This window comes from Piliocolobus tephrosceles, chromosome 2 (genome assembly GCF_002776525.5).
Source record: "Piliocolobus tephrosceles isolate RC106 chromosome 2, ASM277652v3, whole genome shotgun sequence".
Lineage (NCBI taxonomy): Eukaryota > Metazoa > Chordata > Mammalia > Primates > Cercopithecidae > Piliocolobus > Piliocolobus tephrosceles.
In genome coordinates this window covers 160,851,402-160,868,888 of record NC_045435.1, presented here as the reverse complement: position 1 = coordinate 160,868,888, position 17,487 = coordinate 160,851,402, and the positions used below count along the sequence as shown (strand labels likewise).

The window sequence follows — 17,487 nt, the reverse complement described above, 5'->3', positions numbered from 1 at the left end:
CAGGTATGAGCCACCATACTCAGCCTGGGGATTACTGTTAATTTCCTTAAACATTAAGGAAACTGATAACAGTCTTGTGGGTTTGTAGGAGAATATGCCTACTTTTAAAAGATGCACGCTTTATTATTTCAGGGTGAAGAGTTTCTTCAAATGGTTCACCTAAAAATATAGATAGTGAGCAAATATGGCACAATACTAACAATTGTTGAACCTAGGTAGTGATTATATGGGTGTTTGTAATAGTAAATTTTGTTTCAACTTTACTGTGGCATAGGATGCCCAATATTTGGTTAAACATTATTCTGGATGTGTCTGGGAAGATGCTTCTGGATGAGATTGACATCTGAATCAGTAGACTTAGTGAAGCAAACTGCCTTTCCTAATGGGGTAGGCCTCATCCAGTCATTTGAAGGCCTGAGTAGAACAAAAGGCTGAATAAGAGGGAACTCCTCCCCGCTGACTGCTTTCAAGATGGGACGCTATTTTTTTCCTGCCTTCAGACTCAAACTGAAACATTAGCACTTGCAGAGGTCTCAGTCTGCCTGTGTTTGGACTGCAAATATCCATTAGCTTTTCTGGGTCTTCGCTTACTCACTGCAGATCTTGAGACTGTCAGTCTTCATAATTGCATGAACCAATTCCTTGTGATAATTCTCTTTGTATATTTAATGAAATGCATGTATATAATATATATAGACATAAAGCACTCCTTTAAAATATATAACTTTGTAGGCATAGGATAAATATTTTGACTAAACACACTATGTTTTTTTTTAAAGGTGCTGTGTAGCATCAATTCAATTATCCACAATCCAAGAGCTCCAGTAATAATTTATAAACAGAGCAAAGGGGGAGCCCAAAATTTTAATAAAGATCTTATTCAAGATTGTGGATTTGAGCATCTTGTTCCTGTAATAGAAATGTGGGCAGATCAACTGACATCCTTAAAGGTAAGGGGTTGACTATTCTTTATATGCTTTGAACATCTATTGGACTCTATGTGCTTTATTTATAGGACTTAATTTAGGGCTAAAAATTAAATAGGGTTTAATTTTTTTATTTGTGTGTTAACTGTAAAGCTAAAAAAACTTATCTAAAACTGAAATCTTCCTACTTACATGTCTATTTTAGGTACTGTTTTGATGTTGCCATTACTGTAAGCTTCACTTCCTCTAAGGCTCTACCAAACAAGAAATTTTTGGGTTAATTTCCTTATTGAAAATCTATAGTGGATCCACTTTGTACTTCTAGGCCTTTCCCTGTTCTACCTTCATCTGCCTCCTTTTGGTATCTCCATGCTACGATTTTCCTGGCCCTTATTCCTCTTCAGATATAATGTCTTATCCTTCATTTCATTATAATTGGGGATATTTTCTCTCTCTTCACACTTTATTTTCTGTCTCTCAGAACTGAGCTTGTCTCCATTTCTGCTTATTCTCTAGAACAGGTAGTAAGCTAGCAGCCAACCCTACCCTTCCCTATCCTATCTATTCATGGAAGACTACATTTTATTTACTTTATAGAGTTGTGTATTGCATGGTTTCAGGTTTTTTCAGTTTTAACTAGTTTGCTGAAAGGTAAATAGTTGAAATCAGTAGTATTTAACTTCTTTGCCCTTTAAACTTTAGATTTCTTAGTAACTAATATAATACATAGCATACGCCTGTTAATGAAAATGTGATTCAATAATAGTGTTTGCAACAGAAGTCTTATTACATGAAGTACAAGTGATGCAGAAGATATCTGTTAAGAATGTATAAGCTCCCTGAAGACAGTGTTTTTATTTGTTCTGATATGTCCCCAAGATCCTCCTGATGAACGAGTGCTCAATTAATATTTGTTAAAGGAATGAAGCAGAATAATATATTCCAAGACAACAAAATTGGGGGTGGTGATGTTAATTTTTTTTAAATTTCTACTTGCCTTTTTATAGAGGGCTCAGGCAGAGCTACATAATACATAAACGTTTTGATTGAGTGACAGTGCTAGATTAATATACTTACTTTATAGGCCAGAGTTCCTCCAGTCTGTATCTCAGAAGAGTGTAAAATAATTAGTAATCATGTAAATCATGGTATTTCCTCAATCATTGCCTGTCAGAGGGTTCTCCCAGTAGGAGGGAACAGTGCTGACTCCACCTTTCTCCTTCTCAGAAGGGAAGGACTAGAAAAAGCCCTAACCTTCCTAGAAGAAAAGACTAGAAGAGGAAGAAGACAAAGGGAAGAATCACATTAATGGATAGTTATTGATCGTTTATCATGCTAAGCCATTATGAGATAAACACAAGATTCACACTAATTAGGCAAAATATACTTAAAAATATGAAACAAAATGTAATCATTTATGATATCATTAAAAGAAATGAGTGACATAAAAATAGATTAGCTCTGATGAAGTTCTGAGTGAATGATGCAGATAACTTGTGCTCTAGAGTCTGGAGGAGAAAGAGAACACTCTGATTATAGCCCCCAAGAAAGGCTTTGCCGTGGTGGTGAGTTCTTGCTATTGTATAGTTTTCTGAGTAGGAGGAGGCAAGGAATTCACTTTATAATTAGAATATTCTGAGGACACCCAAGAGGAAATTATTAAGAATTAGTTACTTCTGCCATTGGAGTAACTCATGAGTTTTGAGCAGTGCTTCAGATATTAATACTACAGTTTCAGGGTCCGAATTAAGAAACTACATGAGATTCTCTGAGGCCTCATATTAAAGGTTATTTGATATGTAACAACCTCTAAGTTTGGGACAACCATCTTCCCTTATTAGTTTTTTCCCTCAGTTTAATTTGGCTTTAAAGAGTAGGATAGGTTTGAGGAATGAGTGGATAAGCAAAATGTGGTATATACATATATTGCAATATTATTCAGCCATTAAAAGAAAAAAAATTCTGACCCATGCAACATGGGTGAACATTAGGAGGACATTATGCTAAGTGAAATAAGTCACAAGAAGATTCCACTTATATAATTCCACTTATATGAGATACTTAGTGAAAGTCATAGAGACAAAGTAGAGTGGTGATTGCTAGAGGGAGGAGGGAAATGAGAAGTTATTGTTTAATGAGTACAAAGTTTCAGTGTTACAAGATGAAAAGTTATGGAGATGGATGGTGGTGTTGGTTGCACAACATTATGAACATATTTAATAACACTGAACTTACATTTAAAAATGGTTAAGATGGTAAATTTTATGTATATTTTACTACTTTTAAAAATTGGAAGAAAAGAAGGCTGGGAAAGACATGGAGCCAGCTGCCTCCATCCTTGTGTCTTTTCCCTCCTGCCTTTCCAAGAAAGGTGAACTACAGATGTTGTAGCTTTCCCCAACCCAGTACATTCTTGAATACTTTTGCTTTCCTATTCTCCAGTGCTTCAGAGGCCAGACATACACAGTAGGCTGGCCCATGGTAGTACTTCTACATCTCTACAACTGGGCAATGTAAAGAACCTAGGAGACTCTCTTACATTTTTTCAGAGCTTACTTGATAGACTGTGCTACAACTATCCTGTCACTGCTTAGGAGACCAGAACATCTTTTCTTCTTAGCTTTGTAATACTCTTTTATTCTGAAGCAAAAATGTATTAGATTGGCTGTGCTTTTTACCATAGATTACTTTATAAATGTGCCTTATTGCTGGAGCATTGGTTAATAAAGGTGTCATTATGCTGTTATTTGCTGACTTTTTTTTTTTTTCCAAATTCTAGTGGCACTGATGGTAAAACATTCATTTGACATGAAATTTATTGCTATGAATTACTATAGTAGTAACTGCCTTCCTACCAATTGAAAGGTTAAAGATACCAATATGTGAAGTCTGAGCCTTAAGTGGAGAATGCCAAGTGAAGTACTAAAATAAGTTAGAAAAAGGAGGAACTTCTTGTACTTCTTTCTGTTTTCTAGAGCTATGCTGTCTAGTATGGTAGCCTCTAGCTTCATGTGGTTATTGATCACTTGAAAGGTGGCTAGTCCTGATTGAGATGTGTTATAAGTGTAAAATATACACTGGATTTAAAAGACTTTGTATGGAAAAAATTAAAATATTGCTTTTATATTGAAATGATAATATTTTGGATATATTGGGTGTAATAAAATATACTATTACAGTTAATATCACATGTTTCTTTTCACTTTCCATACTATGGCCCTAGACAACTTAAAATTCCTGTGGCTCACATTACATTTCTTTTGAACAGCATTGTTCCAAAGGACCAAGCACTGTGCCATACACATATGGATTGAGTATCCCTTATCCGCAATGCTTGGGCCTAGAAGTGTTTTAAGAATTGTTTCAGATTTTGGAGTATTTGCAGAATATATGCCATTTGAGCATCCCTGATCCAAAAATCCAAAATTCAAAACGCTCCAATGAGCATTTCTTTTGAGTGTCATGTTGTTGCTCAGAGTGTCAGATTTTAGAGCATTTCAGATTTTTGGATTAGGGATTCTCAACCTGTAGTAGATGTTCAGTAAATATTTGTCAGTTGATCATTTTAGAGCTCTGAACTTTCAGTAGCCTTGCCCATTGCGCACAGTTTAAAATCAATTAGGGCACCACAACTAGGCCAAGAAAACTGACTATTATAATGTAGAATAAATTTGGGGAACCTTTCACATTGAAAACTTGCCTGGAGATACATGTTATAACATGGATAAATCTCAAAAACATTATGCTAAGTGAGAGAAGCCATTCATCAAAGACTACTTATTGTATAATTCCATTTATGCAAAATGCCCAGAATAGGCAAATCCTTAGAAATATAAAATAGTTTAGAGATCAACCCTAGGAGCTGCAGGGAAGGGAAAATGGGGAAGGAAGGACTGTGAGTGGGTCTGAGATTTCTTTTTGGAGTATGGATATGTTCTGAAATTAGATAGTGCTGATGTTTGTACATGTGTGAAAATATTAAAACTACTGAATTGTATACTTAATGAGGGTAAATTTTATGGTATATGAATTACATCTCAATAAAGCTGTTATATAACATATTCAAAACCAAAATACAAAGGCAAGTTTATTCTTTATGTATCAACAATTCAAAATAATGAAATAATATGGAACAATAATAAATAACATAAAATTACTTAGAGCACCCAGATTCAGAATAATCAGTGTATAATGTTTTCTGTAAAGCCTGTGTTTACAGAATTTTTTAAATTTAATTTTTAGAATTAGAGAAACCTAATTTTAACTGACTTTTCTAAATTGGTAATAGTATTTTTTTAAAACAATACTGATGATGGTTATATATATATAATTTAATGTGTGTAATTGTTTTATTAATTTTATAAAACATATATAAAACATAATTTTTTATGTTCTATTATGTTACTATTGAAATTATTTAAATCAATAATACCATATAGTTTCTTTTGTTATAAAGGATTTGTATAAGTCCTTGAAAACACTATCTGCAGAACTGGTACCTTGGCATAATTTGAAGAAGCAGGATGAAAATGAAGGTATCAAAGTTGAAGATTTGTTGTTTATAGTAGATACTATGTTGGAAGAAGTTGAAAATAAGGAAAAGGTAATACTTACATAAATGGTCACATTCTAATGTTCTCTTATCTCAAAAATTGATAATTTGATGTGAATATTAATATGTATTCTATTAGAGTTCTGTTTGTCTTTTAAAAGTTTTTATTTGGGATTATTTTAAGATATGAACTCTTTATTTTTTACTTCTCTTTTGGACAGGACAGCAATATGCCAAACTTTCAAACTTTGCAAGCTATTGTCTCTCACTTCCAAAAGTTATTTGATGTGCCTTCTTTAAATGGAGTCTATCCCCGAATGAATGAAGTTTATACTAGGCTTGGAGAAATGAACAATGCTGTGAGAAACCTCCAAGAACTCTTAGAATTAGGTGATGACCTAATTTGTCATTTTTGGCCCCCATTTAAGAATTTTTAATAAATTAACAAAAAGTAGATAATTTTTTTTTTTTTTTTTTTTTTTTTATGGAGTTTCGCTCTTTTTGCCCAGGCTGGAGTGCAATGGCACGATCTCGGCTCACCACAACCTCCGCCTCCTGGGTTCAAGCGATTCTCCTGCCTCAGCCTCCTGAGTAGCTGGGATTACAGGCATACGCCACCATGCCTGGCTAATTTTGTATTTTTAGTAGAGACGGGGTTTCTCCATGTTGGTCAGGCTGGTCTTGAACTCCCGACCTCAGGTGATCCACCCGCCTCAGCCTCCCAAAGTGCTGGGATTACAGGCGTGAGCCACCGCACCCGGCCGATAAAAAAATTTTTAAGTGAAAAAAATTGAGGATAACTGAAGCATAAAATGTTTGATGTATGTAATTTTGAAAATTCTCTGTTAAAATATCCTTTTATTTCTCTTTTGCAGATAGTTCATCCTCATTGTGTGTGCTGGTAAGCACTGTTGGAAAACTCTGTAGGCTGATTAATGAAGATGTGAATGAGCAGGTTATGCAGGTATTAGGACCTGAAGACCTCCAGAGGTATTTGTTTTAAAAGTTTACAAAGTATCATCCAGAATGGCCGGGTGTGGTGGCACACGCCTGTAGTCCCAGCGACTTTGGGAGGCTGATGTGGGAGGATCACTTGAGCCCAGGAGTTTAAGTCCAGTCTGAGCAACGCAGTGAGACCTTGTCTCTAAACAATAAAAATAAAAATAAATATTACCCAGAATTCGTGGAGGGGGTGAAATTAAAGACTTTCAAAACTTATTTACCTTCCCTGTTTGGAATAGCATCTTTTCTGTGTGTATGTGACTATAGGCAAACACCACCACGCCCAGCTAATTTGTGTGTGTGTGTGTGCGTGTGTGTGTGTGTGTGTGTGTGTGTGTGTGTGTAGAGAGAGAGAGGGTTGCACCATGTTGCCCAGACCAGTCTCAAACTCCTGGGCTCGAGTGATCCACCTGCCTCGGCCTCCCAAAGTGCTGGGATTACTGGTGTGAGCTACCGTGCCCAGCCTTGGAATAGCATATTTTAAGTAACTTGACAATCTAAGATAATCTCAAACCCTTAGGGATGGAGGAAATGCCAAGTATTTTCAAGATAAAAATAGATTGTAAAGCCTATAAAGAAGGTCAGGAACTCTTCAGCATAAGCCTGTTCTCAGGGAATATTATATATGGAGAAATTCAAACTTTGTTAGCAACATCATGTAAGTTCTGATCATATCAATAAGTCCTATTTTTAGGATACTATCATAGACCACTGAATAATCATTAACAGCATATTTATTTGATTAGAAGATAAATGCTAAGGATTTTTTTAAAAGACTAGGCATCTCTAACATAAAACCTGGTATTTTTAGAAAATTATCAAAACGTCGTAGCTATAGTTAAAGCAACTTTCCCCACACCTGACCTCCAGTTTTATATTACAGCATATGTGAAGGGAAACACACAATGTATACCACATAAACCACGTTTTGCAAGTTTTCCTAGAAGAACCCTTACATAATCTGACAGTTGGTGCTTTTAAAAGGAACATATATCTTATTACTGGCCTATTTCCTCCGTCCCACAGTTTTACTGACTACTGATTTTTTTTTTTTTTTTTTTGAGACACTGTCTCACTCTGTTGCCCAGGCTGGAGTGCAGTGGCTCAGTCTTAGCTCACTGCAACCTCTGCCTCCCAGGTTCAAGCCATTCTCATGCCTCAGCCTCCCAAGTGGCTGGGGTTACAGGCATGCGCCACCACGCCCAGCTAATTTTTGTATTTTAGTAGACATGGGGTTTCACCATGTTGGCCAGGCTGGTTTTGAACTCCTGACCTCAAGTGATCCTCCTGCTTTGGCCTCCAAAGTGTTGGGATTACAGGCGTGAGCCACCATGCCTGGCCTGATATTTTTCCTTAATGTTTAATAGGATACTGGGTGTAAAAGCCAATTATTTTTAGAAAATGCTGTAAAAGCATGGTCTCTCTAAGAAGGCTTGAGCTTATTGGGAAGTTTGCCATGTTAAGAATGTTATATATTGGCCGGGTGCAGTGGCTCACGCCTGTAATCCCAGCACTTTGGGAGGCCGAGGTGGGCAGATCACAGGTCAGGAGATTGAAACCATCCTGGCTAAACATAGTGAAACCCCGTCTCTACTAAAAATACAAAAATTAGCCGGGCGTGGTAGCGGGCACCTATAGTCTCAGCTACTTGGGAGGCTGAGGCAGGAGAATCCAGGAGGTGGAGCTTGCAGTGAGCCGAGATTGCACCACTGCACTCCAGCCTGGGCGACACAGTGAGACTGTGTCTCAAAAAAAAAAAAAAAAGTTATATATGAATTTAACAAATTTTACATTGATATTTAAATGTTTTTTTGAGAAAAGCCATATTAGATTAACAAAAAGCTCAGAAAGGAAGGACTGTAGTAAATGATCATTAAGTTTATGTTTAAATTAGCAACATAGTTTCTATTTTGAAAATGTTCTGTTTGCAATCAGATGCAAGAACTCTAAGTTAGAAATTAGGTTTAAATTGTGCATTTTTTAAACAGCATTATCTACAAATTGGAAGAACACGAGGAATTTTTCCCAGCATTTCAGGCATTTACTAATGATCTACTTGAAATCTTAGGTAAGATCTCTGGGGGTGTTGGTTAAATTTTGAGTCTTAAAATGTCAGTGCATTTAAGAAAAGGGTGTTCCTTAGTCACTGGATTAGTATTTTTATCTAGTGGTTGGACGCCACTAACAGTTCTGGAAACACATTCCTTACAAGCAGTTAGAGTTTGTTGGGATTAGTCCATAGAACAGAAACACAGACCCTTAACAGCGATAGGAACTGCCTTTGTTGGAGGACCTTATCATGAGAGATAGCATCACTCTGGCCATGCCCTGGCTCTGTCATTGTCTAATGAGAAATATTCATTGGATTTATGATCTAAGAAGATCCTTCCTTCCTCTTTTTTTTTTTCTTAAGATACCACCTATCTACAAAATGTTTTAAATATACAAATAAATTTCCTCTGGTGATATGAAGTAACATAAAGTCATAAATATCTATGGAAAGGAAAAGATGAAATATTACACTCATACCGAGGGTCAGATTGAGGGCTTCATTAGTAGTAGTGTCTCCTAAAAGGAAAAAAATTGCTTAGGACTCATAAGGCAAAATAGTAGACCTTATCTAGTTTAAATATAATTACATATGGCTATAAAATTATTTATCTTACTATTAAGAATAATTTTTAAAGTGATTTATTCACTAGTGAATTCTTTTTTTCTGTATAGCTCATTTGAAAGATTTTTTTTTTTTTAAAGAATGGCTCTTGGCTTTTAGAAGAGGAAATGAAGCTTGGTGATGAAGATAAGGGAATGAGTCAATGAAAACTTGATAAGAAGAATAAGTGAAAGAAGTATCTAATTAGAATATATAGCCTAGTGATCATAAAGGAAGTTTTGTGACCAGTTTTATGTGCACTGGGGAAGCAAGGGAGACAATGAGTGAGCATGCTTTAGGCTTGTCCTCATATTTAAAAAGATCATGGCAAGTGAAAATGTAATTTGAAAGTTAAACTTGAGATGAGGTATGAAATTGTGTAAGTGTGTTGTCTGATATCCTGAAGAGCCTGGTTTCATAAAATAATATGATTCTACTTGCTCTGGGATTGCTATTAACTTAAGCAGTGATGTTCTCATCATTCATAAATATTTGGCACATTAATAAATATATTTTAATAGGATGTGCTGGTAACACTTATTTCAGAATGCTTCTATAGAAACTTCCTTTCAGGTATTATGATGCTCAGCATGGTTCATAAAGATCATTTGCTTCAGAAAGCCAAGTTTCTCTGGAGATAAATTCTGTATTTTGGTCAAAGTTGAAATTCTGAGGTTAAACATTATATTTAACATTGGGAAAGTTAAATCTGGCAAACATGACTTTTTTTAATTAATAGTATCACTCAGCATGTAGGTGCAGGGTAGTAGACTGAATAACAGATATGAAGAGTACCTTTAGTGAGTAAAAAAAAAAAAATCCATTCTTTTTCTCATGTAAGTGGTGTGATTGACTGAGGAAATTCCCATATCAGCCAAGGTCCCTTGCTGTGAGGTTCATTTGTAAGGCAGGTTTCTCACTTAATGAGAAAACAGGTAATTTCAGAATGGGCAGGGGTCGGTGTCAAGGAATAACTTGATCTTGTACCTTACCACAATGCAAGGGACTAAACAAATTCTGTGTTGTAGGTTTGCTTATATTGTTTCCGTTCCCATATCTTGATGCTTTGTTAGTGGATTCAGACAGGTATTCTGACTGAAGTTGGGAGCTTAAAGAACTAAATGAATAGTAGGAGAGCATGGGCTATGTGTGTAGGCTAAATGAAGAGCGACCAATATCCAGCTAAACAGTGGAGAGAGTTGGAATCCAAGAAAGCATGTTTTATGTAAAGGAATGTGTTTATTAATGATGGCTTAACAGAATAAGCTAGAAAAAAGTAGTGGGTATCTAGAGAACCTGCCATTGTGGCTTACCTTAAGTAGGCCTGGGATCTGGATAATGAGATAAAGGATTTTGCTCCCTTAGTGGCCAGGAGCTTCAGAGAGTGAATTCTAACTTAGGCTGGTTGGAATAAGATAGTCTTAGAAAGAAAAATCATTCAGAAAGAGCCTGTCAGAGAAGAGCCTGGATTGATTTATCTGGTAAGCTGGACCAGGCTAAGCTCTATAATACATTGCACTTGAGGTTTGTATTCTTGATGAGGTTCTCTTTTTGATTAGGCAGATAACTGTTTTTTGAGACATAGTGTGCTCTCTGTCACCCAGGTCAGAGTACAGTGATACAATCTCAGCTCACTGCAACCTCCACCTCCCAGGTTCAAGCAATTCTCCTGCCTCAGCCTCCCAAGTAGCTGGGATTACAGGTGCCCACTACCACACCCAGATAATTTTTGTATTTTTAGTAAAGATGGGTTTTCACCGTGTTGGCCAGGCTGGTCTTGAACTCCTGACCACAAATGATCTTCCCATCTCGGCCTCTGAAAGTGCTGGAATTACAGGCATGAGCCATTGCACCCAGCCGGCAGATACCTTTCATCTTAGAGTGATCCGCTACTAAGAAATCTTCCCAAGAAAATTAAAGAGGGCAAGACTGTTCTATGAGTACAAATTCCTAAGTCCTCACATGGAGACCCAGGGAGGAGATGCCTCTACCTGGGATTTCATCATGTAGGTGCACCCATGTAGTGATACAGATCTAATGAGACACTAACATACCACACACATGGGCAGCTGGATCTGTTAATAAGGGTATGCTGCTAATGAAGTTAATACTAGAATCAGAGGGTACTTGTAGGTATGTGGTAACTTTTATAAACAGAGCCCCTGTGAAGCATCTGTATCCGAATCAGTGATAATCTGTCATCACTATTGGAGAAAAACTTCATGTGCACAAAAGCACCAGTATTGTTGCCTTTATGTTTGGGGTTTGCCTTTACATATAGGTTCTTGTTTCATGTGAGTTTACCACTAGAAAAATTACTCTCTTTTATTATTACTTTTTTGTATTACAGAAATTGATGACTTGGATGCCATTGTACCTGCAGTAAAGAAATTAAAAGTACTTTCATACTGAAAACAAATCAAATCATTTTTACTGTGTAAATTGTATTCTTAACATTTTGTATTTTGTAGGATTGATCTTATTTTGAGACAAGGGTTGTAAAATGTATTTGCTCTCAGAATTCATCCCCTTCTTAGTATTAGGTCATTCTTCATCTCTATAATTTTTATTAACTTTGAGATTCTTATACAGAAAATAGTTGCAAGGGTAAAGTAGTGAATTAACTTTAGATCTCTTCATTTATTAAGCAATTATTGAGTGCTTAAAATTTAAGGTTGTTTTAGAGTGGAGTTTGTGAGTAAAAGAGGAGGCCAGGGAGACAGATTACAAGTAGTAGGTTGCAATCTTTTAGATTCAGGTTGTAGTAATCTTTGAGCCACGACAAAAGGAATGCCAAGAGCTCTCTAAATTTAGCTAGTAGGAAGCTACTGCTCTCCTGGCAAGGATTAATTGGCACATTCTGTTAAGATACCCCTCATGGGTATCTTTCAAATAGGAAGAATCAGGAAGAAGAAAAGGAAGAAAGAAAAACTGTTTAATCATTTCTGTTAGGGTAGGAAATGAATCATAGGGTAAAATGGATGAGTAGATAGAAGTCTCTCATTTAAAAAGTGTCTTTTGCAATCTTGATGTAATGCACTTTTTATAAGGACTTGAGATCTCAAATAAAATTTTTGTAAAGAATTTCCAAACGTAAGTGTCCTCAATGATGTGCTTGTATATTACTGACAAATAATGAGTCATATTCTCTTCCTAGGCTGAACCTTCCTTGAGCAACTTGTACATCCTTGCTGCATTTTATGTAAGACTACTTTACTTGCTGCCTTCTATTTATTCTGTATTCTCAATATTCAGTTACATTTTCTTAAGGGTCAGTGTTCTGCCTCATACCCATGAGAACAAGCCACTTTGGACTATTCTTCCCCACTTTTATAAGTAGCAGGTCTAGGAAGATTTCTCTGTCAGTCTTGTTGGTGGGCATATAGAATATTGTAACACATTTCCAGGAAGCAGCATGGTGGAATGGTGAGTAAACATCAGCAAACAAGCATCCACATCCTTGGTGTTACGACTTTAGGGATCAGACATAAAATAATAGGCTTCTTCTAGGTTTAAAATTCTTTGTCATGATAGCCTGTAGTTACATTACTAAACACTAACTTACAATTTGTAGAAGAACTGTGTCTTGAAGGTTGGGTACCAAAAATATTTGGATACTCAATAATATAAATACTAAATATTGATTAAATTATTCCAAGAAATTGAAGGCAGGGCAAGATGGCAGAATAGAAGCCTACACTATTGATCCCCATTGCAGGAACACCAAATTTTAACAACTGTTTACACACAGAAAAGCACCATCACAAGAACCAAAAAATCAGGTGAGCAATCACAGTATTGGTTTTAACTTCATATTGCTGAAAGAGGCATTGAAGAGGGTTAGAGAGATAGCTTTGAATCACTGATGCCACTCCTCCCTGACCCCCTGGCAGTGGCTGCACTGTGGGGTCTGAGTCTGTGCAGTTGGGGGAGGGAAAGCACAGGAACTGGGGGACTTCACATTGAACTCAGTGCTGCCTTGTCATAGTGGAGAGTAAAGCCATGCTAGGCTAAGCCAGAGTGAATGCACGGAGGGAGCATTTGGACCAGACCTAGCCAGAGTGGAATTCTCCATTCCAGCTACCAGAACTTGAGTTTCTTGGCAAGCCTTGCCACTGTGGGCCAAAGTGCTCTGGGGTCCTAGGTAAACTTGAAAGGCAGTCTAGGACACAAAGATTGCAGTTAATTCCTAGGCAACTCCTAGTGCTGGATGGGCTCACAGCCAGAGGTCGAGGGTGACAGATGACCTAGGGAGACACCAGCCAGTGCAGCTAAGGGAGGAGTTCTTGCACCACTCCTCCCCCAAGCCCAGGCAGGCCGCAATGAAAGTGACTCCTTGCTTCTGCTTAAGGAAAGGAAAGCAAAGAGTAAAGAGGACTTTGTCTTGCATCTTGGATACCAGCTTAGCCACAGTAGGGTAGAGCACTGGGTAGAGTCGCAAGGCCCTCATTCCAGCCCCTAGCTCATAAACATTTCTAGGCACACCTTGGGTCAATAGGGAAACCACTGTCTTGAAGGGCAGGACCTTGTTCTGGCAGGATTCCTCACCTACTGACTAAAAGAGTCCTTGAGCTGTGAACTACCAGCAGCAATACCCAGATAGTATGCTGTGGGCCTTGGGCTCTGAGACATGCTGACTTCAGGTGTGACCTAGCACATTCCCAACTGTGGTGGCTATGATGAAAAACTCCTCTTGTTTGAGAAAAGCAGAGGAAAAAGTAAAGAGGACTTTGTCTTGTCACTTTAGGTACCAGCTCAGCCACAATAGAGCTTTTGGGGTCCCTGAGGCTTTTGGGGTCCCTGAATCCAAGCCTAGGCTCTTGGGCAGCATTTCTGGACCCTGCCCTGGGCGCCCACTGCCCTTCAGGGTGAGTATCAGGCCTGGCAGCATTCACCACAAGCTGGCTGAGAAGCCCTTGGGCTTTAAGTGAACATAGGTGGTGGCCTAGCAGAACCCCCTGTGGGCCAGTGGTGGTGGTGGCCACAGGGAGAAGCCCCTCTGCCAATGGAAAGGGGAAGGAACAGCAGGAAGGACTTCATATTGTGATTTGAGTGCCAACTTGGCCACAGTACAATAGAACATCAGGCAAAATTGTATGGTTTTTGACTCTAATCCCTGGCTCCCAGACAGCATCTCTGTACCTGCCCAGGGCCTGGGGATACTTGACACCCTGAAGGGAAAGACACAAACCTAGTTGGCTTCACCACTTGCTGATTGTAGAACTCTCGGGCCTTGAGTGAATATAGGTGGTCAAGTAATAGTTACAGGAGACCTTGGGCAAGACCCAGTGCTGTGCTGGCTTCAGGTCTGATCCAATGCAGTCCCAGTGGTGGTGGCCACAGTGGGAGAGAGAGAGAGGTAGGTGGTGGTCAAGTAGTGGTTACAGCGGGTCTTTGGCAAGACCTGGTGCTGTAGTGGCTTCAGGTCTGATCCAGTGCAGTGCCAGTGGTGATGGCCACAGTGTGAGAGAGAACGGGGTAGGTGGTGGTCAGGTAGTGGTTACAGCGGGTCTTTGGCAAGACCTGGTGCTGTGCTGGCTTCAGGTTTGATCCAATGCAGTCTCAGTGGTGGTGGCCATGGGAGAGGGAGGGCGGGGGTGAGGGGGGAGAGAGGTCAACTGTAGAGTTTTTATTTTATTTTTGCTTGTTTATGTAATCAATGTTGTCAGTTTAAAATAATGAGTTATAACTTGCAGTAAGCCTTTCAGTAACCTCAAATCTAAAAATATGCAATTGATTTAAAAAACAAGAAATTAAATCATACCACCAGAGAACACCACCTTCACTAAAAGAAAGACAGGGAGGAAGGCAAGAAGGAAAAGAACACTACAGAACAACCAGAAAACAACAAAATGGCAGGAGTAAGTCCCTACTTATCAATAACAACATTGAAGGTAAATGGACTAAACTCTACAATCAAAGCACAGCGGCCGAATGGATGAAGAAACAAGACCCAATGATCTATTGCTTGCAAGAAACACATTTAGCCTATAAAGATACACCTAGACTGAAAACAAAGGGATAGAAAAAGATATTCCATGCCATTAGAAACTAATAAAGAGCAGGAGTAGCTATAATTATATTAGACAAAATAGATTTCAAGGCAAACACTTTAAGAGACAAAAAGGTCATTATATAACGATAAAGCGGTCAATCCAGCAACAGGATATGCTTGCAAATACACTAATACTGGAGCATGCAGATATGTGAACTAAATATTATTTGAGCTAAAGAGAGAGCTCCCAATACAATAATAGCTGGCGTCTTCACCACACCACTTTCAGCATTGGTTGGACAGATCTTCCAGGCAGAAACTCAACAAAGAAACATCAGATTTAATCTGTACTGTGGGACAAATGAATCTAATAGATATTTACCAAACATTTCATCCAAAGGCTGAAGAATACTGAAAATTATTCTCCCCAGCACATGAATCATTATCAAGGATAGAGCATATGTTATGTCACAAAACAAGTCTTAAAACATTCAAAACATTGAAATAATAAGCATCTTCTCTGACTACAATGGAATAAAAGTAGAAATCAATAGTGAGAATCTTGGAAACTATACAAACACATAGAAATTAAACAGTATGTCCCTGAATGACCAGTGGGTGAATGAAGAAACTAAGAAGGAAATGGAAAATTTTCTTGAAACACATCTCAAAACCTATGAGATACAGCAAAAACAGTAGTATGTATGACGGGAATTTATAGCTGTACGTACCTACATCAAAAAAGAAGAAAAACTTCAAATAACCTAATGATGCATTGTCACTCTTTTCCCATTTGCCCCAAGAATACTTGCCAGGGGTCCTTACGACTGCAGTGTTTACCTTAAGATAACTTTGCGATGAAATAGCTCATTTTTATTATTTTCACATTGCTGTAGTGTATTTACTTTGGAAACAAAATACATCCTTCTATTTGTAACATTGTTTTTAGTAGTGGTATTTCTATTTACAAAATGCAGTAATTCTCCATTGCTGAAATTGTCAAATCCTAGAAAATGTAGCATTCCTATAGGTGATGTTTAAGATCATTCTCAAGCAGTTGTTGACTGAAGATTTGTTTGGCGAATCTGATTTTTCTGAAATAGTTGATTCTGATGATTCCAATGATTCTGATGTTAGCTTTGTTTAGAAATAACTCCAAGAACAGTTTTTATATTTTATTTTCACATTGAAAATCAGTCAGATTTGCCTCAGCCTCAAAGAGCATGTTTATGTAAAATTGAGCACTGGCAGCAAGCTGCACTTTTTCTAAACAGGAAAGGGTTAAAGAACTAGAAAAGCAAGAGCAAACTGAACCCAAAATTAGTAGAAAAATAATAAACAGGAATATATGAATTAGAAATGAAAACAATACAAAAGATCAATGAAACAAAAGTTGGTTTTTTGAAAACATAAAATTGACAAAACCTTTAGTCAGACTTACAAAGGAAGACTCAAATAAAATCAGAGATGGTAAAAGACATTACAACTGATACTGCAGAAATTTAAAGGATTATTAGTGGCTACTGTGAGCAACTATATGCCAATAAATTGGAAAATCTAGAGCAAATGGATAAATTCCTAGACTCATACAACCTCCCAAGATTGACCCATGAAATTGAAATCCAAAACCTGAACAAACCAGTACAAGTAATGAGATCTGAGCTGTAATAAGTTTCCCAGTAAAGCCTGAGACCCAATGGCTTCACTGCTGAATTCTACCAAACATTTAAATAACTAATACCAATTCTCAAATTATTCTGAAGAATGGAGGAGGAGGGAATACTTCCAAACTCATTCTGTGAGGCCAGTATTAGCCTGATAGCAAAACCAAAGACACATCAAAAGAAGACTAGGCCAGGTGTGGTGGCTTCACACCTGTAATCCCAGCACTTTAGGAGGCTGAGGCAGGTGGATCACTTGAGGTCAGGAATTTGAGACTAGCCTGGCCATAATGGGGAAACCTTGTTTCTACAAAAAATGCAAAAATTAGCCAGGCATGGTGGTGTGCACCTGTAGGCCCAGCTACTCGGGAGGCTTGTGTGGCAAAAAAAACAAACTACAGGCCAGTATCTCTGATGAATATTGATGGAAAAATCCTCAGCAAAATCTAGCAAACTAAATTTAACACATTAAAAAGATCATTCATCGGCCGGGCACGGTGGCTCAAGCCTGTAATCCCAGCACTTTGGGAGGCCGAGACGGGCGGATCACGAGGTCAGCAGATTGAGACCATCCTGGCTAACATAGTGAAACCCCGTCTCTACTAAAAAAAATACAAAAAACTAGCCGGGCGAGGTGGCAGGCGCCTGTAGTCCCAGTTACTCGGGAGGCTGAGGCAGGAGAATGGCGTAAACCCGGG

At 37.9% G+C, this 17,487-nt stretch overlaps 1 protein-coding gene across 4 annotated transcripts in view; it reads left to right on the top strand.

Annotated features, from left to right (window-relative positions):
- The window catches only part of CEP70 (centrosomal protein 70), a 128,213-nt gene extending 115,987 nt beyond the window's left edge, over positions 1-12,226 (top strand). The window contains exons 14-19 of one of the 4 annotated variants that reach the window (XM_023187880.2): positions 780-950; positions 5,383-5,529; positions 5,700-5,868; positions 6,354-6,468; positions 8,469-8,548; positions 11,484-12,226. In XM_023187880.2, the coding sequence (XP_023043648.1) occupies positions 780-950; positions 5,383-5,529; positions 5,700-5,868; positions 6,354-6,468; positions 8,469-8,548; positions 11,484-11,545 (744 nt within the window). In that variant the 3' untranslated portion in view covers positions 11,546-12,226. The remainder of the gene's footprint in view (positions 1-779; positions 951-5,382; positions 5,530-5,699; positions 5,869-6,353; positions 6,469-8,468; positions 8,549-11,483) is intronic. The other 3 variants (XM_023187881.2, XM_023187884.1, XM_023187883.2) reach the window with 3 other exon arrangements.
- Positions 12,227-17,487: the final 5,261 nt, after the last annotated feature.